The sequence below is a fragment of the Salvelinus alpinus genome, chromosome 6 (assembly GCF_045679555.1).
Source record: "Salvelinus alpinus chromosome 6, SLU_Salpinus.1, whole genome shotgun sequence".
In the NCBI taxonomy this organism is placed as follows: domain Eukaryota; kingdom Metazoa; phylum Chordata; class Actinopteri; order Salmoniformes; family Salmonidae; genus Salvelinus; species Salvelinus alpinus.
In genome coordinates this window covers 80,986,025-81,012,425 of record NC_092091.1, presented here as the reverse complement: position 1 = coordinate 81,012,425, position 26,401 = coordinate 80,986,025, and the positions used below count along the sequence as shown (strand labels likewise).

Below are 26,401 nucleotides of genomic sequence, written 5' to 3'. Positions count from 1 at the left end.
TAGGTGGAACTATTTGTATGTTTCTAATTTATGGGGGCAGAATAGGCGGTTGCACTTCTTTTTTGTGATTGGTTTTTCAGCGGTGCCCTTCTTTAAATCGACGGCGGAAGGATTATAGAGAAATTAAACGGTTAGTTTAATTTGTTTGCTTTAGTGTAAAGATGGAATTTCACATAGCACAATTAATCGTATAGCTTGTAGCTATTGTATCGCTTGTAGTTATTTGGTCAGATTACGTGATATGTGCAAGCGAAAAGCTGTTTTTACTCATCGAAATGTTTGTCGCTCACACGATATCACATAGCAGTCAGTGCCTGCTGACTCAAAATTTGCTTAGCTAATTACTGTGGCTTGTTAGTTACGCCTAGTAACCCGCCAGCTATCAGTAAACATTAAACAACATCGCTGTTTTTCAGGGTCATGACAAGGGCTCGACCAGCAAATCAACTATCTTACTCCCCGAATCTTTTGAAAACCACCTGTTGATTGTACAAGCTTGTGTTGTGTTTGTAGCAAGCTTGTGTCGTAACTAGCATGACAGAGGGCATGTATGGTTTACGGTAGCTATAGCTAGATATCTATCTCTTGTTAAGTAATATGTGCGGTCTTTTCTTGTGCAGATTCAATGCAAGATGTCCACTGAAGTCGAGTTTTTGCGTGATCAAGGTTAATTGGATATTCTCTGAATACTAGCTACTAGTCTTGTTGTTATATCCATACTAACCATAGCCTACCTGTGATGCAACCAGGAGACTTTTGAAAGAGTCCAGCACAATGTCAAAATTCTCTTGGTTACATTGCAGCTAGCCCACAGCCATACCCTTTTCATAAGCTTTGCATATTATATATATGTCATTGTTATTGTTTAGCATCTGATTTCATACTGGATTTATCATTGCAGTCCAAAGGCTGAACTCTGCCTTGAGTCACTATCAGGATAGGCACCGCTCTCAAGAAACATCAGCACCACAGGTACTGTAAGGTGTGAAAGGGTTTAGCTGTGATGTAGCAGGAGTCTATTATTCATCAGTTCTAGTCGACACTGCTCAGTGCCAAAAGGTAAACCAATGTTATTTAGCAATGGTCAAACATTAGCTGGTAGCCTATACTGCAAAGCAGTGTTGTAAAATGACTGAAGTATTTTTACTTAAGTTGTTTTTTGGGGTATATGTACTTTACTGTTTATATTTTTTACTACTTTTACTTTACTACATTCCTAAAGACAATAATGTACTTTTTACTCCATACAATTTCCCTGACACCCAAAAGTACTCGTTACATTTTGAATGCTTAGTAGCACAGGAAAATGGTCCATTTCATACACGTATCAAGAGAACATCCCTGGTCATCCCTACTGCCTCTGATCTGGTGGACTCACTCAACACACATGCTTCGTTTGTAAATGATGTGTGTTGTAGCGTGACCCTGGCTATCCGTAAATTAAATAAAACAAGATTATACCATCTGTTTGATTTATATAAGGAATTTGAAATTATACATTTAGCAATTACATTTACTTTTGATACTTAAGTATATTTAAAGCCAAATACTTTTAGACTTTTACTCAAGTATTATTTTACCAGGTGACTCACTTTTACTTGAGTAATTTTTCTATTAAGGTATCTTTACTTTTACAATTGGGTACATTTTCCACCACTGCTGCACACTGCCAAAAAGATAAACCACAAAATATGACCTAGATGATAAAATCCATAAGATTTTGAGTAATACTAGGAGTCAGGCCTGAGAGCGTTCTAAATGGTCTGTTTCTGCAGGGTGAAGAGGAGACACACGCAGCGACCCCAGCCCCCTGGCTTGCTGACCAGAGGTAAGAGAGGAACAACTCCGCTGTCACCCGACAGTGACATGGCCCTCTTTAGGAACCAAAGCTTACGTGTGTCCCCTAAATGGCACCCTATTCACAAAATAATGCACTACTTTTCATCAGTGGGCTGCCCATAGGGTTCTGGTCAGAAGTAGTGGAGTAGGGTGTCATATGGAACACAGCCCATGTTCCAGGCGCTTAAAGGTTAAAGGTCGTGTTTTGCTGAGGGTGGGCTACCTGTTTCACCACCAGTCCGAAGTAAAGACCAAGGGTCAAAATCAAGATTGACACGACAACAATGAAGGAAGTAATGAATGTCCACTTTCTTCTTCTCACTGCCCTCTTCTTCTAATGATGAGAACAAACAGAAAGATGTCAACGCTGATGACCAGTGTTTTACTGTTGCAACACTTGACTGTATAAGTTGCGGCTACGTATAGTCCAATTTCATTGGACATGGAAGACATCTCTCACCATCCCATCTGGAGACTTTCTACACCCATCTTGCAAAATATGTCGAGCTCTGATCTACAGCACATTCAAAGATGGAGAGTTAAAATATGATAAACCTCATAGCACCAACAACAAGTGATACCTGTTCCTAAGACAAGACAAGTGATACCTGTTCCTAAGACAAGACAAGTGATACCTGTTCCTAAGACAAGACAAGTGATACCTGTTCCTAAGACAAGACAAGTGATACCGGTTCCTAAGACGACAAGTGATACCGGTTCCTAAGACGACAAGTGATACCGGTTCCTAAGACGACAAGTGATACCGGTTCCTAAGACAACAAGTGATACCGGTTCCTAAGACAAGACAAGTGATACCTGTTCCTAAGACAAGACAAGTGATACCTGTTCCTAAGGCGACACGTGATAGACACTCACCTGTACTGACCAGGAGACCTTTGAATCTCTAATGTAACAGTGTAGATGTTTTCTCTGTTATCCATCTACATCTTTATCACAGTTTATAAGGGTGATGTTTAACTCTTGACTGGAAGAAAACCATAAAGTTTAGTCGGTCTATAACTTTTTACGTCAGCAGGGCTAGTGTTAGCGAAGTTTATGTTTTAGTTGCAATTTCCTCGGCCACGTGCCGATTCACAATTACAACAACTGTTTTAGAAACGTTGTTTATTTGCTGGGTCACTAGACGACGTGAACTATTTGAGTCAGAATGTCTATATTTGAAAGATGATATGGGTCGGTAGTATTAAATATAAAATAAATAGTTTACTTACAATGACTGTGATTTTTGGTTTTCTTACCCACCTATAGTTGAATGCTCTGGATAAGTGTTTGACAAATTAGCAATAGGTCATTCCAGTCAAATAAAGGTGATTTCCAGTGTTGTGTTTGTGTTCCAGTCTGATGAAGGTGATTTCCAGTGTTGTGTTCCAGTCTGATGAAGGTGATTTCCAGTATTGTGGTTGTGTTCCAGTCTGATATAGGTGATTTCCAGTATTGTGGTTGTGTTCCAGTCTGATATAGGTGATTTCCAGTATTGTGGTTGTGTTCCAGTCTGAAGGTGATTCCAGTGTGATATAGGTGATCTCCAGTGTTGTGGTTGTGTTCCAGTCTGATGAAGGTGATTCCAGTCTGATATAGGTAATTTCCAGTATTATGGTTGTGTTCCAGTCAAATAAAGGTGATTACCAGTATTGTGGTTGTGTTCCAGTCAAATAAAGGTGATTTCCAGTATTGTGGTTGTGTTCCAGTCTGAAGGTGATTCCAGTCTGATATAGGTGATTTCCAGTGTTGTGTTCCAGTCTGTTGAAGGTGATTTCCAGTACTGTGGTTGTGTTCCAGTCTGATGAAGGTGATTCCAGTCTGATGAAGGTGTTTTTCAGTATTGTGGTTGTGTTCCAGTCTGATATAGGTGATTTCCAGTATTGTGGTTGTGTTCCAGTCTGAAGGTGATTCCAGTCAAATATAGGTGATTTCCAGTGTTGTGTTCCAGTCTGATGAAGGTGATTTTCAGTATTGTGGTTGTGTTCCAGTCTGATATAGGTGATTTCCAGTATTGTGGTTGTGTTCCAGTCTGATATAGGTGATTTCCAGTATTGTGGTTGTGTTCCAGTCTGAAGGTGATTCCAGTCAAATATAGGTGATTTCCAGTGTTGTGTTCCAGTCTGATATAGGTGATTTCCAGTATTGTGGTTGTGTTCCAGTCTGATATAGGTGATTTCCAGTATTGTGGTTGTGTTCCAGTCTGATATAGGTGATTTCCAGTATTGTGGTTGTGTTCCAGTCTGATAGAGGTGATTTCCAGTGTTGTGTTCCAGTCTGATATAGGTGATTTCCAGTATTGTGGTTGTGTTCCAGTCTGATGAAGGTGATTTCCAGTATTGTGGTTGTGTTCCAGTCTGATATAGGTGATTTCCAGTATTGTGGTTGTGTTCCAGTCTGAAGGTGATTCCAGTCTGATATAGGTGATCTCCAGTGTTGTGGTTGTGTTCCAGTCTGATGAAGGTGATTCCAGTCTGATATAGGTAATATCCAGTATTATGGTTGTGTTCCAGTCAAATAAAGGTGATTACCAGTATTGTGGTTGTGTTCCAGTCAAATAAAGGTGATTTCCAGTATTGTGGTTGTGTTCCAGTCTGAAGGTGATTCCAGTCTGATATAGGTGATTTCCAGTGTTGTGTTCCAGTCTGTTGAAGGTGATTTCCAGTACTGTGGTTGTGTTCCAGTCTGATGAAGGTGATTCCAGTCTGATGAAGGTGATTTTCAGTATTGTGGTTGTGTTCCAGTCTGATATAGGTGATTTCCAGTATTGTGGTTGTGTTCCAGTCTGAAGGTGATTCCAGTCAAATATAGGTGATTTCCAGTGTTGTGTTCCAGTCTGATGAAGGTGATTTTCAGTATTGTGGTTGTGTTCCAGTCTGATATAGGTGATTTCCAGTATTGTGGTTGTGTTCCAGTCTGATATAGGTGATTTCCAGTATTGTGGTTGTGTTCCAGTCTGATAGAGGTGATTTCCAGTGTTGTGTTCCAGTCTGATATAGGTGATTTCCAGTATTATGGTTGTGTTCCAGTCTGATGAAGGTGATTTCCAGTATTGTGGTTGTGTTCCAGTCTGATATAGGTGATTTCCAGTATTGTGGTTGTGTTCCAGTCTAATGAAGGTGATTTCCAGTATTGTGATTTTGTGGATGTGTTCCAGTATAATGAAGGTGATTCCAGTGTTGTGGTTTGTGGATGTGTTCCAGTATAATGGCTCCCCTCCTATCAGAGTATGACCGTCACATGGATGACATGACTGAACAACTGCAGAGCTACCAGGTGAACATTTGTCCAAATTCTCGCTGTTCTGTTTGTTCATTCATCTTTTGGAGTTTGACTACAATAAAATGAAAGGATTGTGTTTTACAATGGAGATATTTTATGATTGACTACAATATACTTCCAAAGTGATGGACATTTAATCTTTACCTCACACTTTGAACTCCAAGATGCAGATGACTGCCATCAGACTGAAGCTGGACACGGTGGTCAAGGAGAATGAACGGTACGGTTTAAACTTCAGTACTCAGACCACAGCATGCCGGTGCCTTTTTACATCAATGAGGTAAATTAATGCTGTGTGTGTGTGTGGCCATCTCCCATCCAGGCTGCATGCTGAGCTGAGGGGGTCCATAGAGAGGCAGCTGCAGACCCTCCCAGTCAGTACAGGACCAGGGGTGGAGGGGGACACACTGGGGGACGAGGGGCTCATCAGCAACCTTCACGAACAGATCCAGCTCTCTGTACAGGTTAGTCTAAACACCTCCACGTGTGTGTGATGATATGTTGTGTGTGACGATATGGTGTGTGTGGGACGATATGGCGTGTGTGTGTTACCTGCATTATAATACACCCTACTGTAAGGCTCTCTGGATGAGACCATATGCTGAGTGACTCAAATATATTGAAGTGTGTGTGTGTGTGTGTGTGTGTGTGTAGGAGCGAGACCAGGCCATGGAGCTGTGGCAGGCCTCAGCCCAGGAGCTGGACCGTTTACAGCAGCTCTACCAGATAACAACCTCTGACGGACAGCTCCATGTTGCCGAGCAACAGCGCCTCAAGGTAGACGTTCTCCCAGTTTGGCCCCCAGAGGGCAGCGTTGTTATGGAGCTCATCCCTCTCCCATTGAGATCAGTGAGTGGAGCTGATCGTTGCTGCTTCTAAACCTCTGTAATGCTAGAAGTTAGTACAAGCTGAGAGTTTGACTTTGTGTCCGTAGTTCATGATTAATTCAATGTCGTTGTCTAAGAGGAAGTGATGTGAGGGAAGTTGTCATTAACCCCGCCTCTTTATTATTTTTGTCATAGGATCAACTCATCCAATTCCAGCAGCACATCCAGAAACTCCAAGTCACCAATCAGAAACTGGAATCTGTAAGTTGCAGCCAATCACTAGGTCAAATATATGTGTGTGTAACGTTATAATAGTGTTTGTGATATAGAATGGAGAATATTGGGTCATTGGTAAATAAGGAATCTGTTTTACACATGGCTAGAACACACCAACACTAACTAGACCAGTCAGTCAGTCAGGCAGGCAGTCAGTCAGTCAGTGGGGCTTAGTGTTTGCAGACAGGAAGGAGCCTAATCCCTTTGCTCTCCCAGCTTTGCCCCATGCTTGTTACACACACTATCATTCTGACTTCCTTACTCACTTGCCCGCTAACTGGCTTTTCTAGATACTGTTACGACAGAGACCTGCCTGTAAACTAATATGACAGTACAGGTTTATCTCACACACACCTGCCTTCTGCTTCTGGGGAGTAATGTATCCATCTTATACATCTTTAATGAGGAGTGAGGCAAGGGCCTTCCTCTCTCTGTTTCTGTCTACCAGGTAGTGCTTCTGTAGTGTAGTGTGAGGACTGAGGAGTTGTGTGTGTGTGTGAGACATTTGGTGTTTGTGAGAAGTTTAGTGTGTGTGTGTGTACTGAAGCCATCATGCCTCACCGGCGCGCGTGTCTCTCGTGCCACACTCAGACCAACCAGCAGTTCCTGAAGACGCTGACAGAACAGAGCACTGAGATGGAGGAGCTACGCAACCAGCTCAGGTACACACTACTACAGATCCAGAATGGCCTCCTACATTTCGATCCAAAATGGCTCTCAGGAATGTAGCTCTTCAGCTGCTGCACAGCTCAGGCAGTGCTACTGCAGAGAGCAGGGTTTATTTGTTTCTCTCTTTCCACTCCTACTGCAGATCGGCCAAAGCAGATCTGAGGATGGCCACAGCCAAGGTGGAGGAGATGACCAAGCTGATGCAGAACGTCCAGGAGCAGATACAGAGACGGGTAGGGAAACAACGGGGCTTCTAGTTCTCTACCGTAGTTTACCATAGCAGAATATAACCTCAGTCCCTTTATTGTGTGTGTAGGAGGACGATGCAGCAGAGGCTCATGGTAGAGAGGAGGCCTCAGATCAAAGACTCCACCATCTCCAGTCAGCCCTCAGTCAGCTAGAGGCCAGGTGAAACACACCTGTAATCCTCACTCCAGTTCCTCTTCCGGATTCTTCCACAGCTGTGTGCATCTCGCTTCAATTCCTTCTACTTTTTCCTTTTGCTGAACACTTCCTGTCTCCTGCAGGTTGAAGGCAGCTAGTCAGGAGGCAGAGAGTGTACGCAGGGAGCAGGTGGTGTGGGAGAGGCAGGTGGGGAACACTTTAGTTTTTGGCATCCCTATTTAAACAAGTATTGTAGTAGTAACATAAAACACATGGATAAAATATAAGGACATAAGACAGCTGAACATTAAAGTAACGAACCACATGTTCACATTTATCATGAGACTGTGGTAATGGAGATATACTAAGGGATGTTCTGGCCCTCTTATTTTCTCCATTGTGCTGACAGACTGACCAGACACATGGGCACCTAGAATAATTGGACACACTAGACTTATAGTCTACACATTCCACTAAAAGCATACATACCAGAGAAATATGCTTAAGGCAACTGGACACTAATGACAAGAAGAGACATAGAGTCTGCCAATTCCAATAAGGACATACCAGAGAACATGCTGGGGCATTGAATTAAATACAGGGTTGAGTCATAGGCCTAGAGGGTAGATGGACATAGATTATTTTTAAGACAAGCATGGGTCTGGCCACTATTATAATTTAACTGAAAGCAGATAATGGGCGTTAGTAGGCGTGAACAAGCAGGAAGCCTGAACTAAAAAGATAATGATGGCAGGGAAAATTAGGGGAAGTATGCTTATTTGCATATGGGGTGGACCCATATGCTATTTATGTATAAATGTGGGAAGCGGTGTGTGTTCCGCGGGGTGTGTTCCGCGGGGTGTGTTCCGCGGGGACATGCCAGTGGGCTGTACAGTTGTAATAAAGAGCATGTTTGATTTTAAAAGTTCTGGTAAGCGTTGTATTTGAAAAATGATTTTCCACGACATAATTGGCGAGCATGCCAGGAGCTGATAGGGACTGGGACGTTCTTGGCTGATGATGGGTTCTTTGGACAATCTAAACAAACAGAGGTGGCCGCCCAACTAGAAGGTAAGCAAGTTCTTACAATAGTTGAAATGTTTGTGTAAGATTGCTCCAGAGATACTGTCTCAGCGAGAGGAGCGCCACGTAAGTCTCTCTTTCAAATTTCCTAAAATGAAACCAGTAAATACAAAAGAACTTTTAAATTCAATGAATTTGCATGTATGTGTAATTTGGGGAATGGTATTAAATGTAAATGTATGCGCATGTATAGAGACTGAGTGAATAGGTGCTGTGAACTTTGCTTGTGTTAGATGTAGAGTGAGCATGCATGCGCTCGTTCAGATCAGACCGTTCGAATGTGTAGCTTAAATGATGCGGTTGTTTGCGCATCTGGCTGAGATGGCTGGTTAACATTTTTGAAAAGGTCTGCTTGGGTGGGATATTCACAGCGCGGCAGAAGGGTCTGTTGGTGAATATTTAGTAGTTAAATTAATATTTCATGGTTACCGCTTTGAAAGAAGGACTGAACGGATGAAATATTTAGAAGGCAGGAAAAACGTTAGCCCGATTGTGCGGCGTTCAACTGCAAAAGTAGCTTATACAGTCAAAGCATAAAACAGTAGGTTGTAGGAAAACGTTAGCCCGATTGTGCGGCGTTCAACTGCAAAAGTAGCTTATACAGTCAAAGCATAAAACAGTAGGTTGTAGGAAAACGTTAGCCCGATTGTGCGGCGTTCAACTGCAAAAGTAGCTTATACAGTCAAAGCATAAAACAGTAGGTTGTAGGAAAACGTTGGCCCGATTGTGCGGCGTTCAACTGCAAAAGTAACTTATACGGTCAAAACATAAATCAGTAGTTAAATAAATATTCATAGTTTCCGCTCTGAAATGAGGACTGTATGAGTGAAGTAGTAGGTGCAGGAAAAACGTTGGCCCGATTGTGCGGCGTTCAAATGCAAAAGAAATCCTGCGAATAAAAAACCGCTCTGTCTAGCTACCAGGGTTTGGTAATTCAGTAGGTCACGCCACAATACTACTCTAAGAATAGAAGAAAAGATAAGTATTGGGGGTTGAATAGGATATGAAGACAAGCTGATCCGATTAGACAGTAGTCTCGTCATATTGTAGAAGTCTAGGCTTATGTAGAAGGAAGTGAATTAAGTCAATAAAGAAAGACTGAGTTGTTTTGAGGTAAAAACAAAGGGATTGAATGAACGGATGAAACATAAAAGGATGAATGATAATGTTGTAAGAAATGAGTAGATCTGTGTAAAAATAGAAGATTAGGAAGGAAAGACGAGTTGTGTGTGTATGTAGGCAGAACGTCCAGGAGAGGGAGCGCGCAGCTCTCCTGTGACAGAGTAGAGTTGATGCTGTAGTATTCAGAAATAATGTATGTACTGTATAGAGTAGGCTTCGATAAAAGAAATTAAGTGATGTGACAAATGAATTATTAATTGGAAAGGAGATTGGCTCTAACTCGGAAAAATAGTAAATAAAAGGTGTAGAAATACATGGGAGTATTTAGGAAAAATAAATAAATAAATAGTCGCATGGGACCAAAATGTGAAGCTCGATTTGTAGGCGTTCTGATGTCAACATTCTATCATCAGAAAATACATTGCGATGAGGTTGTGTGTGTGGTTCCTCTAGTCCTCGCAGACGTGCGGGTGATTGGCAGAACTATTGACAAGATCTAAGAACAAATGAGAAAATAGCTCCCTGTTTTGAATATGGATATAGCGGGTTATGGGGAAAATTAGTGTAAGGTGACACTAGAACTTAGTGCGGTAGTAGGAAATGCCGCTATACAAGAGTTTATTTCCTTGTCAAAATAACAAACAACTAATTGGTTTGAGGTTAGTGAGAATGGAATTTTTTACTTGTCGGTGTATAGTCTCTGAGCGAACAATGAGTGTTTCATAGAGATTACAGTTTATATGTGGTCAAGAAGAAGTATTGGATCACGTTTGACATCTAGTAAAATAACGATGGAATTTTAATTGTTAGACATTCTATACCACAATTCTCTGGAACTGTTAAAGACGCTTTAGAATAAAATCTATGGATAAGTAAAATTATTGGTTTGCTGACTAAAAGGTAACGTTGTGAATATTAACAATATGTACACTTTCTTTTCCAGAAAGAATAAGGGAAAAAAAGGGTTTTTTAATCTTCTCTGGTCAACAATGTCATTGGAGACTGCATTACTGTGGAAAGCAGTTAATTAAAGTCAGCCGCTTTAAAAATAAAAATATCTGGATAAGGCTAAAACATGGAGTTCTGGATGAGTGAGTCCAGTCCCTTTGCGATTATTGGCTTATGATTTACTACTAAGTGCACCATGTACTGGGAATGAATATACATTAGTAGGTTTATTGGAAGGGTTTTTTCCAATTCAGTTTCAAATTGGGTATGCAAAAGGATGAACATGTTTTTGAAAAATGTATTTAAGTTGCTCCTAAAGAAAGGGGGAGTGGAAACATATTAATGGTCTCAAAATGCCCTGAATCCTAGGAATTTCTTGTGAAAGACTGATCACCTTTTACTAGAAATTGTTGGAACAGGTGGGATATACTTATAAAATGTTTAAGACACCTGACTCTATTCAAACTGTATAATTACTTTGAAAATCTATTATGTCCCTGGGAAAATTATGAAGAGTTGTACCCTTAAATTGAATAAGTTATTCGAATAGGTTTATTTTAATTTTTATTTTCGATATAACATGGGTTCATAGGTAAAACTATCAGTTCTTTGGGGTTATGGTCTTTGGGGGAATACACAAATGTGTTTTTTTCATTATGCATATAAAAAGTGTTGAAAGTTTTTCTAAAGGGTTTATTGGAGTGTGGGATTATGTAAGGGTTTTGTTGATAACTACATCATCTGTAATTCATCTGGGAGATCACCAGTAGAATAAGGGAGTTGTCATGAAAGGTGACGTCAGAATGCTTTAGGGCATGGGAGAGAATATCACCACTAGTGGGTGTGGAGCTCATACCCGCCCTAATCGACTGAATAGTGAGGGACAACTGTGTCTGATGACCTGTGAACTGTATCAAATAATAGACATGTTGAAATGATATGGGCCAGGGTGTATTATGAATTAAAGGAATTGGGGTATTGAACTTTTATTACCAGGCCACTCATGTAAGAAAAACTGAGACAAAAGGGCTATTGGGAAAATAGATAATACTGGTAATAAAAGTGTTTAGTTTAAATGTTAATTATTAAAGGGATGATGTGTATTGAATTGATCAGGTCCAATTTGAGTTAAAGTAAACACTAAGGATTGTTATCCTGAATATTGGGTTGGTAAATGTATAAACAATAAACATAACTGTTTAGTTATTTAGATATAGCACTGTTTGAATTTAATAGGCCTAGGGCCGCTCTGGAATCTAATCCTGGGACAAGGAGGTTGACAAAACTTCCAGAATATTTGATTATCGGTTTTTTGTTTCTTTTGTTTTCTAATGTCATTGGAATTGTAATGATAAATTGTATTGTTTGATTGACTATAAAGGTAGTCTGTTGTGCGATGATACCCAAGAATGTAGAAGAAAGAGACCAACAATAACATTGGCATAGATTGAAAAGGATGGACGTTTTCCCCAGGTTTAATTACATTACAAATAGTGGTAATATTGCAACTGTGCAATTATTGTAATTTCTTTTTCTCTTTTTCTCGTTTGGTCAATTTATTTGTGTTTTGAGGAACATAAGGTTGTGAATATGTTCCTAAGGGGGGACTGATATCTATTTTAAATTGATTAGAAAAGATTTGAGAATGTTTTAAGAATGTATTTTACAGCAGTTGCTGTAGGGACCATCATTTGATTATCATTATGAATATTTCTGTGGCAGGAGGCCAGGTATTTGAGGCAGAATGGTTACATAGGGCTATTATTAAAACTTAAGATTTAGTGATCTTGCTAATGTTGTCAGGAAATAACCCATGTGTTAGTGTGTATGTCCTCAGGAAAAAACAGCCAGAAATGGAAGGGCTTGGGCTGCATTCTGGAGACTGAGTGTACATCAAGATACACCAGGCTGGTGGTATACTTCTTACAACACTGCAGTGGTAAAGTTCTTTATGTCTCTCTTTGGTGGGTGTATAAGTCTCACGAGAAGTAAGGTCCAGCTGAATAATGGGTGAGCTTGAAAACACCATGACAGAGGATGTGGAATCAGAGAGAGAAAGAGAGAGAGATTAGATTCCACTATAGACATACTGGGTTGAGTTTGGAGGCTACATGTTTTATTTTTAATACATCATGTGAAAGAGAATGGATGATAGGATATTATACTCTAAACAAACATGTTAAAGGGATTGATATGAAAGCATATACAGTGTTGAATTAATTCAAGAAGAGAGAATGTTAATTGTAGGTTATGCACATGATTATCAGTTGAAATGGAGTAGATGGGAAACTAAGTAAAAATGACATGATTTGGGAACACCTCTCAGAACCTGTGGCCGAAAGGGGAAGACTGGGTGGAAGCATGAGGAAGCTTTTTAGGGCTTTTATTTTTGTGGAGTCCAGCAGAAAAGTATCCTGGAGGCATAGAGTCAGGTAAAGAGAGAGTGGGAATTGTCATGGTCTCAGATTTCAGTTTGCATGAATATATTTATGCATAACACATAACATTGTCAATGCTGTTATGTTTTGTCTGTTGTTTTCCAAGTCTTATGTTTAGGAAACCAGAAGGAGAGGGGTTCGCCAGCTTCAGCCTGAATGTCTGTTTGTTGTGTGATGAGTGATGGAAGTAAGAGGATGTATGGTGCAATCTTAGAACAGAGGCCATAAGTCTCTAAGTATGAATGCTTCACAGAAAGTAGGCAGAAACCTGAACCAGGATGAGAGGTTCTGCGTTTGATGATCCAAGGGGACCAGAAGGACCTCTCTCAGTGGTACCAGGAGATCTAGTCCACGTTGGAGGGATCCGGAGGAAGTGGGATCAACCGAGGAGAGATGGACCCTATGAGGTGGCCAAAGCAACAAGAACGGCCGTCCAAGTGAAAAGAAGCCAGACGTGATACCATCTGAACCACTGCAGCTGAGTCCCAACAGAGAGAAGGACACAACCACATAGAGATGAGGACACAGAGGATGCTGATTCACCAGGAGGGAGCCTGGAGGGAGCAGGAGCAGCGGAAACGATTGAGATGCCAGGGAGGAGCCAAGAAAACAGTAAATCAAGTGAAAGCCAAAATATGACACGTGCACCGACTAATGCACCCAGAAGAGGAGGAGAGGCCTCACAAGGAACAGAATAAGAACGTTTCTTTCCTAAAAATTGAAACCCTTCCAGATGGAAGCTAAGTCCGGCCTGAGGAGGGAGCTTCAGGTGAAGAAAGAGGAGGAAAAGTCCCGCAAGCTGAAGAAAATGGGGATTACCCCACAATTGACTTTTAAACTTTTGAATGGCCTCCTTTACAGACAATTGATGTTAGAACAACAAAAGAATAATGACATTGACATAACAGAAGCAACAGTGAATGCTAGTATAGAAACAACAGACTAATGCACAATCAAGATGTATGGTGGGAGCAGGAAGAGAAGAATGGAATCAGCCGAACAATCCAAAAAGACTGACAAGGTTAGAATCTATGTTCCACCTCAATGTATAACAGAAGCAGGAGAACTGAAGTCTATCTCAATCATAAGGATCAAACCCTTATCGGAGATTGCACTCTGTGGATGGACACATCACCAAACAAAGGGAGAAGTCGTTTGGGACCCGAAAGGATGTGACCTGACATGAATCAAAGAAAAAGACGAGTAGGTGCTCATCATGAACAAGATTGAACCAGTGGAAGGTGAAGACCTACCCCTGCACCTGAACAGGAAGAACCTGTGACAACAACAAGGGTGGCGGCTGCTGTGACGACCACAGTAGTTACCACTAGATGACATCGACTGCCCTTACCAAGCAGACCACCGTGCCAACAAAGCAACCTGAGACATCAGTCAGGAGAGTTTTTTACTGACATTTGGAACTTTCTGATAAACTCTAATGATCTACCTCAAGATAAGAACATTGAAAAAGTGACAGAATTAGATATATTAGAACCACTCAAGGACAGCACACGAGAAGAAGTAGTGAAGAACGAGTGGTACAAATGGGTTAAGTCTATGGCAAACAAACACAGAATGGACAATTGTATTTTGTGTAGAAAATCACCTTTGTCTGATCTTTTAATAGTCTCTGAACCAGCATCATTTAAAAACTGTGTAAGTTGGAAAAATGACCATTGTACCAATAGAAAGTATTCTATTTCCTTGTGTGACATTGAATGTAGGATTGCTCAAGGGAGCACTAGAGGCAGAGCCATGTTAAACGAGACTAAGTTGGGAGACAATGATTGTGCTGCCTATGAAATTAGAACTGAATTAAATGGACCCCAGTTAGACAGAAGTACTGTGGTTAAAGGAAAATATGAATGTTTTTACAGACACCACACTGAAGGAATTGATGTAGGAAACACCACTGTAGAATGTGATACTATTTGGGTGCTAGAGAATGCGGGAGTTCGTAAAAGTAATGATAAAGGATTGATTATGAATAGAAAAGGGTTGTGTAGTTACATAACTCAGGTTGCGCCATCTCTTACTATGTTGAAAAATCAAGACAGAGGTATTGCTGATAGTTTCTGGATGTGTGGAAAAAACTAACTGTTGAATGTATTGCCTGATGGATGGATTGATCTTTGTGCCTTAGTTAGAAGCAATTAAATAGGTTACTATTATTGAATCACTCCATGATGACTATGTTAAAACCTAGAGTTAAAAGGGTTTATGATAAGGATCCTGAGGTATACCTTAATGCAATTGGACTGCTTAGAGGTCTACTTAGGGATTTCAAGGCCAGAGAGGAGGTTAAATCAGGATTTGAATCTATATTTCTGTGGATAACACCAAATATGAACTTAGAATGGATTAATTATATATGATATAATCAACAGGGATTCATTAACTATACTTAATTGGCTCTTAGTGGAGAAGGGTGGAGTTTGTGTCATGTTTGCTAGGATGACCATCATGTTGGGAGGAGGGTTGTTGGCTTTGGGTATTGCATTTTGTTGTGTTATACCCTGGTAAAGTCAATTGTGGTTCAGACAGCAGTTAACTAGATGTCTGTAAGGAGAGATGACCCTCCTGTGGTGATTGATCCTGTACCGAGTAGCCCAGGCAAGTATACTAATAAGTATGGAAAGCCTTGTAATGCGGTCGGTGGACCTTTGGACTGCCCCTTTGGGAATCCAAACTGTCTATATAGAGTAGTTCCTGGAGGTGGTTATGCTTGCCATGATTTTTGTAAGGATGGTCTACCTGTATATGCTGTATTTCCAAATTCATGTCTGCAAGGAGGATCATGTTGAAATGCTTAAATTTAGAATGATGTTGTGTCAATTTTCTTTTGTAACTGCATGTAGGTCTTTTATTTTTTTCTTATTCATTTATTATTATACTCCTTGTATTATTTTGATTTTCACATAACTGAGATAACCTCAGGCAAGGCTATTTACCTACACGCTCATGCTTCATCAAATATGTAATATTTTATCCTTATATTTTTATACCAAATTTGATCTTTTACTCTTATGAATATTGGAGATGTTTGGTCTAGTTGGTTTTCTTTAATGTTTCTGATTGGATCTTTTACTCCTATTTCACATTGGAGATGTTTGGTCTAGTTGGTTTATATGCTTCACTTTGTTTTTATTTTTTGTATTTTCTTGTTTATCATAGGTATTTTAATTTACTATCCCAAAGTCTTATTTGTATCATTTATGTGGCTAAATAGCCCCAGAGGGGGGATTGTAGTAGTAACATAAAACACATGGATAAAATATAAGGACATAAGACAGCTGAACATTAAAGTAACGAACCACATGTTCACATTTATCATGAGACTGTGGTAATGGAGATATACTAAGGGATGTTCTGGCCCTCTTATTTTCTCCATTGTGCTGACAGACTGACCAGACACATGGGCACCTAGAATAATTGGACACACTAGACTTATAGTCTACACATTCCACTAAAAGCATACATACCAGAGAAATATGCTTAAGGCAACTGGACACTAATGACAAGAAGAGACATAGAGTCTGCCAATTCCAATAAGGACATACCAGAGAACATGCTGGGGCATTGAATTAAATACAGGGTTGAGTCATAGGCCTAGAGGGTAGATGGACATAGATTATTTTTAAGACAAGCATGGGTCTGGCCACTATTATAATTTAACTGAAAGCAGATAATGGGCGTTAGTAGGCGTGAACAAGCAGGAAGCCTGAACTAAAAAGATAATGATGGCAGGGAAAATTAGGGGAAGTATGCTTATTTGCATATGGGGTGGACCCATATGCTATTTATGTATAAATGTGGGAAGCGGTGTGTGTTCCGCGGGGTGTGTTCCGCGGGGTGTGTTCCGCGGGGACATGCCAGTGGGCTGTACAGTTGTAATAAAGAGCATGTTTGATTTTAAAAGTTCTGGTAAGCGTTGTATTTGAAAAATGATTTTCCACGACAGTATCTACAAGGTCATGTAGCTAAATAGCGCGGTGTATAACGAGGTGTACCCGTCAGGTGGGGGAGCTGCAGGTGCGCTGTGCCTCTCTGGAGGAGGAGCGCTACGAGGCCTTCTCCAAGGTCAGAGACTCCATCCAGCTGGCTGAGGAGGCCTCGCTACAGAAGGACCAGGTACATACAGTCTTCTACTGCTACGGTCTGCTTCTCTGGACACAATCTAACCTCTCTCTGTCTCACCAGGTCAGACAACCCCCTCTACCCCTTCCTTCACACCCTTTACTCCCCTCTCTGTCTGGTCAGGGACTGTCTGTCATTCAGCATAACTCTGATGATGATGGTATATATCTCTGTCTGGTCAGGGACTGTCTGTCATTCAGCATAACTCTGATGATGATGGTATGTATCTCTGTCTGGTCAGGGACTGTCTGTCATTCAGCATAACTCTGATGATGATGGTATGTATCTCTGTCTGGTCAGGGACTGTCTGTCATTTAGCATAACTCTGGTGATGATGATGATGATGGTGGTATGTATCTCTGTCTGGTCAGGGACTGTCTGTCATTCAGCATAACTCTGGTTATGATGGTATGTATCTCCCTATCAGGCCCTGTTGAGAGAGAAACAGAAATCTGAGGAGCTGGACAAGATGAATGAAGCCGTCAGACAACTGATCCAGGATGCTGCCATACGCACCAGGAAAGAGGTGTCTCTCAACTCCTTTTACAAAATGCTAACCCTATTCCTCCCCTCCAACTGTACCCTAACCCTAGTCTCGGCATCCTGAACCACCCTCTCTAACCCTAGTCCCGGCATCCTGAACCACCCTCTCTAACCCTAGTTCCCGCATCCTGAACCACCCTCTCTAACCCTAGTCCCGGCATCCTGAACCACCCTCTCTAACCCTAGTCCCGGCATCCTGAACCACCCTCTCTAACCCTAGTCCCGGCATCCTGAACCACCCTCTCTAACCCTAGTCCCGGCATCCTGAACCACCCTCTCTAACCCTAGTCCCGGCATCCTGAACCACCCTCTCTAACCCTAGTCCCGGCGTCCTGAGCCACCCTCTCTAACCCTAGTTCCGGCATCCTGAACCACCCTCTCTAACCCTAGTCCCGGCGTCCTGAACCACCCTCTCTAACCCTAGTCCCGGCATCCTGAACCACCCTCTCTAACCCTAGTCCCGGCATCCTGAACCACCCTCTCTAACCCTAGTCCCGGCGTCCTGAACCACCCTCTCTAACCCTAGTCCCGGCATCCTGAGCCACCCTCTCTAACCCTAGTCCCGGCGTCCTGAGCCACCCTCTCTAACCCTAGTTCCGGCATCCTGAACCACCCCCTCTAACCCTAGTCCCGGCGTCCTGAACCACCCCCTCTAACCCTAGTCCCGGCATCCTGAGCCACCCCCTCTAACCCTAGTCCCGGCGTCCTGAACCACCCTCTCTAACCCTAGTCCCGGCATCCTGAGCCACCCTCTCCAACCCTAATCCCGGCGTCCTGAGCCACCCTCTCTAACCCTAGTTCCGGCATCCTGAGCCACCCTCTCTAACCCTAGTGTTTCATTATCTCCAATACATCACCAGTACACTATAATCTCAACCTGTTAGGCTGCTTCCTCCTGACCACGTTCTCAGTTGATGCTGTGTTCTCAGTAGAGGAAGACTATAAGGACACTGCTGACCTGTAACACGACTAATCGAAAACTGGCCCTTACCTTAACCATAACCAAACCCTCAACCCTAACCTAATTTTAAGCAATTCTGAAATGATCTGTTTGCAGCTCAGCAGTGTCCGTATAGTTTTTTCCTTGAGCAACTCACTGAACTGACTTCTCTGCCTGGCTCTTTACCAGGGAGGGACTGTGATTACCATTCTATTAAAGGCTCTTGAGTTAAGATCTAACTCCCCAAGCCTGTTAATGTTAGCCTTCACCAGGCTGTCAGACACTGGTCTAAATCTAGACGTGCCTGGACACTGAAATAGCACAGACTCACAAGCTGCGGTGTGCATTTCAATGTGGTGAAACCAGGGGTGCATCTCTCTGCATTTCCCTCTGAAAAGCGTGACTTACAAAATATAATTGTTTTGTGAAGTGACAGTATACATCCCACCTGCTCAATCTGTTGTTCCTTCAGGTGTTATTGACTCGTTCTGGATTGTGTTTCTGTCAGGTGGAGAATGTACGTAAACAGTGCAACTCACAGATCCATCGCATGGCTGAGGAGTTGTCGGCTCTACAACTGGAGTGTGCAGATAAACAGTCTCAGATGGAGAGGTCCATGAGAGAGATGAGGGCAGTGGAGGAGGAACTGGAGAAGGTGAGGGGGGGGGGAGGAACTGGAGAAGGTGAGGGGGGGAGAGGAGGAACTGGAGAAGGTGAGGGGGGGAGAGGAGGAACTGGAGAAGGTGAGGGGGGGACAGGAGGAACTGGAGAAGGTGAGGGGGGGACAGGAGGAACTGGAGAAGGTGAGGGGGGGAGAGGAGGAACTGGAGAAGGTGAGGGGGGGAGAGGAGGAACTGGAGAAGGTGAGGGGGGGAGAGGAGGAACTGGAGAAGGTGAGGGGGGGAGAGGAGGAACTGGAGAAGGTGAGGGGGGGAGAGGAGGAACTGGAGAAGGTGAGGGGGGGACAGGAGGAACTGGAGAAGGTGAGGGGGGGACAGGAGGAACTGGAGAAGGTGAGGGGGGGACAGGAGGAACTGGAGAAGGTGAGGGGGGGACAGGAGGAACTGGAGAAGGTGAGGGGGGGACAGGAGGAACTGGAGAAGGTGAGGGAGGGGAGAGGAGGAGGAACTGGAGAAGGTGAGGGAGGGGAGAGGAGGAGGAACTGGAGAAGGTGAGGGAGGGGAGAGGAGGAGGAACTGGAGAAGGTGAGGGGGGGAGAGGAGGAACTGGAGAAGGTGAGGGGGGGAGAGGAGGAACTGGAGAAGGTGAGGGGGGGAGAGGAGGAGGAACTGGAGAAGGTGAGGGGGGAGTGGAGGAGGACCTGGAGAAGGTGAGTGGAGGAGGAACTGGAGTGGGGGGGAGTGGAGGAGGAACTGGAGTGGAGGAGAGGGGGTACTGGGGGAGGAGGAACTGGAGAAGGGGAGGAGAAACTGGAGGAGGAACTGGAGGTGGAGGAGGTGAGGGGGGGAGTGGAGGAGGACCTGGAGAAGGTGAGGGGGGAGTGGAGGAGGACCTGGAGAAGGTGAGGGGGGAGTGGAGGAGGACCTGGAGAAGGTGAGGGGGGAGTGGAGGAGGACCTGGAGAAGGGGAGGGGGGAGTGGAGGAGGAACTGGAGAAGGCGAGGGGGGGAGTGGAGGAGGAACTGGAGAAGGGGAGGTGATTGGGGAAGAAGTCATACTATAGTTTTACCAAACTGGATCGTACATTCCTACAGGTGGTGAAATAACTTTCTAGGGAATGAAGGGTATGAAGCATTATAATGCATTATAACCTGTTCCTATGTCATCTGTACTCCAGGTGTATAAGGAGGGTAGAGGAGAGCCAGAGTACAGGAAGATGGAGGCCCTCCACCAGAGATCTCTGAATGCTGAGAGACTGAAGGACGACATGAACATCACCCTGCAGAGCACACACAACAAGATGAAGAAAATGGAGATGGAGTGAGACAGATTTCTGTGTGCTTAGTCTGAGCTGCTGATCTGAGATCTGTGTTCAGCTATCAAGTGTGCTTTTTTAGTCTGCCTGTTTCATCTGTCTGGACCCGAGTGTATACAGTACTTTGTCATTTAAATGCCCCCTCTCTGTCTTTTCCTCCCTTCTCTCCCCCCTCCCTCCCCTTTCCCCCCTCAGCTACAGTGAGGAGTTGTCCCGGTGCCAGGAGGAGGTGCGGCGGCTGCAGGGGTCTCTGTCTGCAGCCAGGGAGGACTGCAGCGGGGTCAGCGAGGAGCGGCTCCAGCTGCAGCAGGAGAACATGCAGCTCCGCAGGGAGATGGAGGAGCTACGCAAGGCTAGCATGATGACCCAGAGGAGAGCTACACAGCAGGTGAGACTACCTGGTTAAACACCTTTAAGACTAGACTGGATGCAGTATGAACGGGAGGGAGGGATCAGGGTAGAGGAAGGACGGGGACATAGACCAACTATGCAAGGCTTTACTGCTCACACAGAGACAGGCAAAACAGCACGTAAGACCAGTCTGTCGAGGTTAACAACCGATAGCACCAATCTGTAGAACACAGGTCAGAGCTAAGTGGCATTTGAGAGATGGTGAGCCAATGAGAGGTAAAGGAAAACCAAGCCACCGGTCAGAGAGCGAGGGATATGAGGAGGGATACAGGTCTAGCAGGTAGAGAGGAAGATGGGATATGAGGAGGGATACAGGTCTAGCAGGTAGAGCAAGGTGGGATATGAGGGATACAGGTCTAGCAGGTAGAGGAAGGTGGGATATGAGGAGGGATACAGGTCTAGCAGCTAGAGCAAGGTGGGATATGAGGAGGGATACAGGTCTAGCAGGTAGAGCAAGGTGGGAGATGAGGGATACAGGTCTAGCAGGTAGAGCAAGGTGGGATATGAGGAGGGATACAGGTCTAGCAGGTAGAGCAAGGTGGGATATGAGGGATACAGGTCTAGCAGGTAGAGCAAGGTGGGATATGAGGAGGGATACAGGTCTAGCAGGTAGAGCAAGGTGGGAGATGAGGAAGGATAGAGGTCTAGCAGGTAGAGCAAGGTGGGATATGAGGGATACAGGTCTAGCAGGTAGAGCAAGGTGGGAGATGAGGGATACAGGTCTAGCAGGTAGAGCAAGGTGGGATATGAGGAGGGATACAGGTCTAGCAGGTAGAGCAAGGTGGGAGATGAGGGATACAGGTCTAGCAGGTAGAGCAAGGTGGGATATGAGGAGGGATACAGGTCTAGCAGGTAGAGGAAGGTGGGATATGAGGAGGGATACAGGTCTAGCAGGTAGAGCAAGGTGGGATATGAGGAGGGATACAGGTCTAGCAGGTAGAGCAAGGTGGGAGATGAGGGATACAGGTCTAGCAGGTAGAGCAAGGTGGGATATGAGGAGGGATACAGGTCTAGCAGGTAGAGCAAGGTGGGAGATGAGGGATACAGGTCTAGCAGGTAGAGCAAGGTGGGATATGAGGAGGGATACAGGTCTAGCAGGTAGAGCAAGGTGGGATATGAGGAAGGATAGAGGTCTAGCAGGTAGAGAGGAAGATGGGAGATGAGGAGGGATACAGGTCTAGCAGCTAGAGCAAGGTGGGATATGAGGAGGGATACAGGTCTAGCAGGTAGAGCAAGGTGGGATATGAGGAAGGATAGAGGTCTAGCAGGTAGAGAGGAAGATGGGAGATGAGGAGGGATACAGGTCTAGCAGCTAGAGCAAGGTGGGATATGAGGAGGGATACAGGTCTAGCAGGTAGAGCAAGGTGGGATATGAGGAAGGATAGAGGTCTAGCAGGTAGAGAGGAAGATGGGAGATGAGGAGGGATACAGGTCTAGCAGGTAGAGCAAGGTGGGATATGAGGAGGGATACAGGTCTAGCAGGTAGAGCAAGATGGGATATGGAGGAGGGATGCAGGTAGAGAGGAATATGGGAGATGAGGAGGGATACAGGTCTAGCAGGTAGAGCAAGGTGGGATATGAGGAGGGATACAGGTCTAGCAGGTAGAGAGGAAGATGGGAGATGGGGAGGGATACAGGTCTAGCAGGTAGAGCAAGGTGGGATATGAGCAGGGATACAGGTCTAGCAGGTAGAGGAAGGTGGGATATGAGGAGGGATACAGGTCTAGCAGGTAGAGCAAGGTGGGATATGAGGAGGGATACAGGTCTAGCAGGTAGAGCAAGGTGGGATATGAGGAGGGATACAGGTCTAGCAGGTAGAGCAAGGTGGGATATGAGGAGGGATACAGGTCTAGCAGGTAGAGCAAGGTCGGATATGAGGAGGGATACAGGTCTAGCAGGTAGAGCAAGGTGGGATATGAGGAGGGATACAGGTCTAGCAGGTGAAAAGATGATGAAGATGAAAACAAGATGAGGGTTAAACGGGTGGGTAGGTCAAGTCGGAGACACTCCCACCCAGCCTCACTTCCCCCCTCCTCTCCCCAGGTTTCCCAGGTGGAGCAGGAGTATTCCCTAAAGGAGCAGGGTCTGGATGCCCGGGTCAGGGAGCTGGAGGACAGCAGTAGGAGCTCCAGTGCTGACCTGACCCGCCTCCTCTCTGCCCAGCAGAAGACCAGCCAGCGCTGGAAGGAGGAGGCCAAGACCCTCACCCTGACCTTCCACACCAAACTCACCAGCCTCAAGTTAGTTCAATGTCCTGGGTACACCTGTGTGTATCTGACCAATGAACTGTGATTTTGAAGTTCTTACTGACACTCCACCATAATAGCCCAGTGTCCATATAGGCAACTTTACAAACTCACCAATTTGGTAAGAGGATGTCCACATTTTCCATTCTGCTTTGAACCTCTGAGAAGCTGTTCTTGCTCTCTCACTTTGCAGATCACGTTGTTTCAAGCCTCCTACACAATGTAGAAGGGAGAGATTGACAGGCTACGGACCAAAGGGCCAACTGTTTGACACAGTTGCTAGTTGATGAGTGGATGTTTTCATATAAGTATGTGTTTGATGATTGGTCGCTTTCAACTATGACAAGGTCTGTGGGTTTCAGGGGTGAGCTGAGTCGACAGAAGCAACGTTGTCAGGAACTGGAGATCCAGCTGGTGACTGACCACGAGTCCATAGTAGAGGTGATTCTAACATACACGCACACACACACACACACACAGTGTTATAGAAGATAAAAAAGAAACACCGACAATTGTTCTACTTACGTGAATTCAACACACTACTCACCTTGAAACCAATAGCAACCCGCATCATAATTCATATGCGGAGGAAATGTGATGTCGGTGTGTTGTTGCTGGGGTCCAGTAGGGGATGAAGTGTCTCAATAATGTTGTTGTGGTTGAAATGTGTTGTTGTCTAGTACGAGAGGCAGATGGCAGAGTACCAGGAGAAGAACAGTCGTCTCCAGAGGCGTTTGACTCAGGCAGAACAGAAGGCAACTACAGCATCACAACAGGTACTAGGGGTTTTACACTGGGGCCAGGGAGAGGCGCACACTGATGATGTCAGCTCAGTTGTCTGATATCACCACAGGGTCATATTTATTGGGCACACTGTAGTAAAACAGTTCAAAAACGTTATTGGACACGTGTAGGTAGTCCCTGTTTTAGTCAGTGTTACTTGGTTTGGTGTCTAATGAATAGGACCCTGGATCTTATTGAGATGAGATGCAGTACTGGAACACTGCACAGCTAGAAATGACGTGTCTCCTGTCTGTTCTATATGATGCATTCTTCATGGAGACCATCTTTGAAGAAGCCCTGATACTGACAGGACCTTGTTGGCTTTGACTGTTTCTAACACACCCATTTTTCTGTCTTTCTCTTTCAGCTCAGTATAATGACGTCACAGAGAAGGAAAACATCGTCCATGGCAGACCTGGAGTCTCTATAGCGGTGTGCAGGGATGAGACTTAAGGATTTTGGGCACTTGTCCGCTGTGCCATACGATATTTAAAAATATAAAATTTCACTTTGGGCTAGTTGGCCACATTTTCTACTAGCCAGTCTGAAATGTACTAGCATCGGGCTAGCTTAATTTCCATCCCTGACTGTGTGCATTGCCAACCATTTCTACAGAAATGCCCATGTCTGTTATGGATTTATACCATTCACTGTGATGTCTGTTATTAAAATATATTTAAATTCTCTTTCTGGTGTGTTTTATTGTCATTGTTGGGAAATTAGGAAATATTTTAGTGCTCATTATTTCTGTGGTCATTGTTGGGAAGTATTTAAATTCACCTTTCTGTGTTGGGATAAATTAACTAAAATAATTCACTGGTGCATATGGTCATGTTTAATTTGTGTGTGGTTGAGTGATTGTCTCCAGGATGCTCCTTCAGGTTTGCATGGGATAGTATGCGTTTCAATTTTGCAGAATCAAGACGATATCAGGAATGTGTGTAGTTTCAACTGCAACCCGTCTTTGAGGTCCAGAGTTTTACCATGAAGGACAAAAACGATGTATGACAGCCCGCGTTCTGTTGGGAATCTAGCTATACAAACTACACTGCTCAAAAAAATAAAGGGAACACTTAAACAACACAATGTAACTCCAAGTCAATCACGCTTCTGTGAAATCAAACTGTCCAATTAGGAAGCAACACTGATTGACAATAAATTTCACATGCTGTTGTGCAAATGGAATAGACAAAAGGTGGAAATTATAGGCAATTAGCAAGACACCCCCAAAAAAGGAGTGATTCTGCAGGTGGTGACCACAGACCACTTCTCAGTTCCTATGCTTCCTGGCTGATGTTTTGGTCACTTTTGAATGCTGGCGGTGCTCTCACTCTAGTGGTAGCATGAGACGGAGTCTACAACCCACACAAGTGGCTCAGGTAGTGCAGTTCATCCAGGATGGCACATCAATGCGAGCCGTGGCAAAAAGGTTTGCTGTGTCTGTCAGCGTAGTGTCCAAAGCATGGAGGCGCTACCAGGAGACAGGCCAGTACATCAGGAGACGTGGAGGAGGCCGTAGGAGGGCAACAACCCAGCAGCAGGACCGCTACCTCTGCCTTTGTGCCAGGAGGTGCACTGCCAGAGCCCTGCAAAATGACCTCCAGCAGGCCACAAATGTGCATGTGTCTGCTCAAACGGTCAGAAACAGACTCCATGAGGGTGGTATGAGGGCCCGACGTCCACAGGTGGGGGTTGTGCTTACAGCCCAGCACCGTGCAGGACGTTTGGCATTTGCCAGAGAACACCAAGATTGGAAAATTCGCCACTGGCGCCCTGTGCTCTTCACAGATGAAAGCAGGTTCACACTGAGCACATGAGCACATGTGACAGAGTCTGGAGACGCCGTGGAGAACGTTCTGCTGCCTGCAACATCCTCCAGCATGACCGGTTTGGCGGTGGGTCAGTCATGGTGTGGGGTGGCATTTCTTTGTGGGGCCGCACAGCCCTCCATGTGCTCGCCAGAGGTAGCCTGACTGCCATTAGGTACCGAGATGAGATCCTCAGACCCCTTGTGAGACCATATGCTGACACATGCACATTTGTGGCCTGCTGGAGGTCATTTTGCAGGGCTCTGGCAGTGCACCTCCTTGCACAAAGGCGGAGGTAGCGGTCCTGCTGCTGGGTTGTTGCCCTCCTACGGCCTCCTCCACGTCTCCTGATGTACTGGCCTGTCTCCTGGTAGCGCCTCCATGCTCTGGACACTACGCTGACAGACACAGCAAACCTTTTTGCCACGGCTCGCATTGATGTGCCATCCTGGATGAACTGCACTACCTGAGCCACTTGTGTGGGTTGTAGACTCCGTCTCATGCTACCACTAGAGTGAGAGCACCGCCAGCATTCAAAAGTGACCAAAACATCAGCCAGGAAGCATAGGAACTGAGAAGTGGTCTGTGGTCACCACCTGCAGAATCACTCCTTTTTTGGGGGTGTCTTGCTAATTGCCTATAATTTCCACCTTTTGTCTATTCCATTTGCACAACAGCATGTGAAATGTATTGTCAATCAGTGTTGCTTCCTAAGTGGACAGTTTGATTT

General features: G+C 44.4%; 1 protein-coding gene across 3 annotated transcripts; it reads left to right on the top strand.

Moving 5' to 3' along the window:
* Positions 1 to 15: 15 nt before the first annotated feature.
* sclt1 (sodium channel and clathrin linker 1) lies at positions 16 to 24,549 on the top strand. 3 transcript variants are annotated; one of them, XM_071408198.1, is made up of 22 exons: positions 16 to 130; positions 621 to 666; positions 902 to 972; positions 1,776 to 1,828; positions 5,043 to 5,115; positions 5,286 to 5,341; positions 5,444 to 5,585; positions 5,776 to 5,898; positions 6,144 to 6,209; positions 6,816 to 6,886; positions 7,036 to 7,126; positions 7,210 to 7,301; positions 7,421 to 7,484; positions 16,886 to 16,999; positions 17,433 to 17,531; positions 18,997 to 19,143; positions 20,286 to 20,428; positions 20,619 to 20,811; positions 22,878 to 23,074; positions 23,443 to 23,521; positions 23,761 to 23,856; positions 24,231 to 24,549. In XM_071408198.1, the coding sequence occupies exons 2-22, from the start codon at positions 633 to 635 to the stop codon at positions 24,291 to 24,293; spliced, it is 2,067 nt and encodes a 688-aa protein (XP_071264299.1). In that variant the 5' UTR covers positions 16 to 130; positions 621 to 632; the 3' UTR covers positions 24,294 to 24,549. The 3 variants fall into 3 exon arrangements, with proteins under 3 accessions (XP_071264299.1, XP_071264298.1, XP_071264300.1); XM_071408197.1 differs by having other exon boundaries at positions 5,776 to 5,970; XM_071408199.1 differs by lacking the exon at positions 23,761 to 23,856 and having other exon boundaries at positions 5,776 to 5,970.
* Positions 24,550 to 26,401: the final 1,852 nt, after the last annotated feature.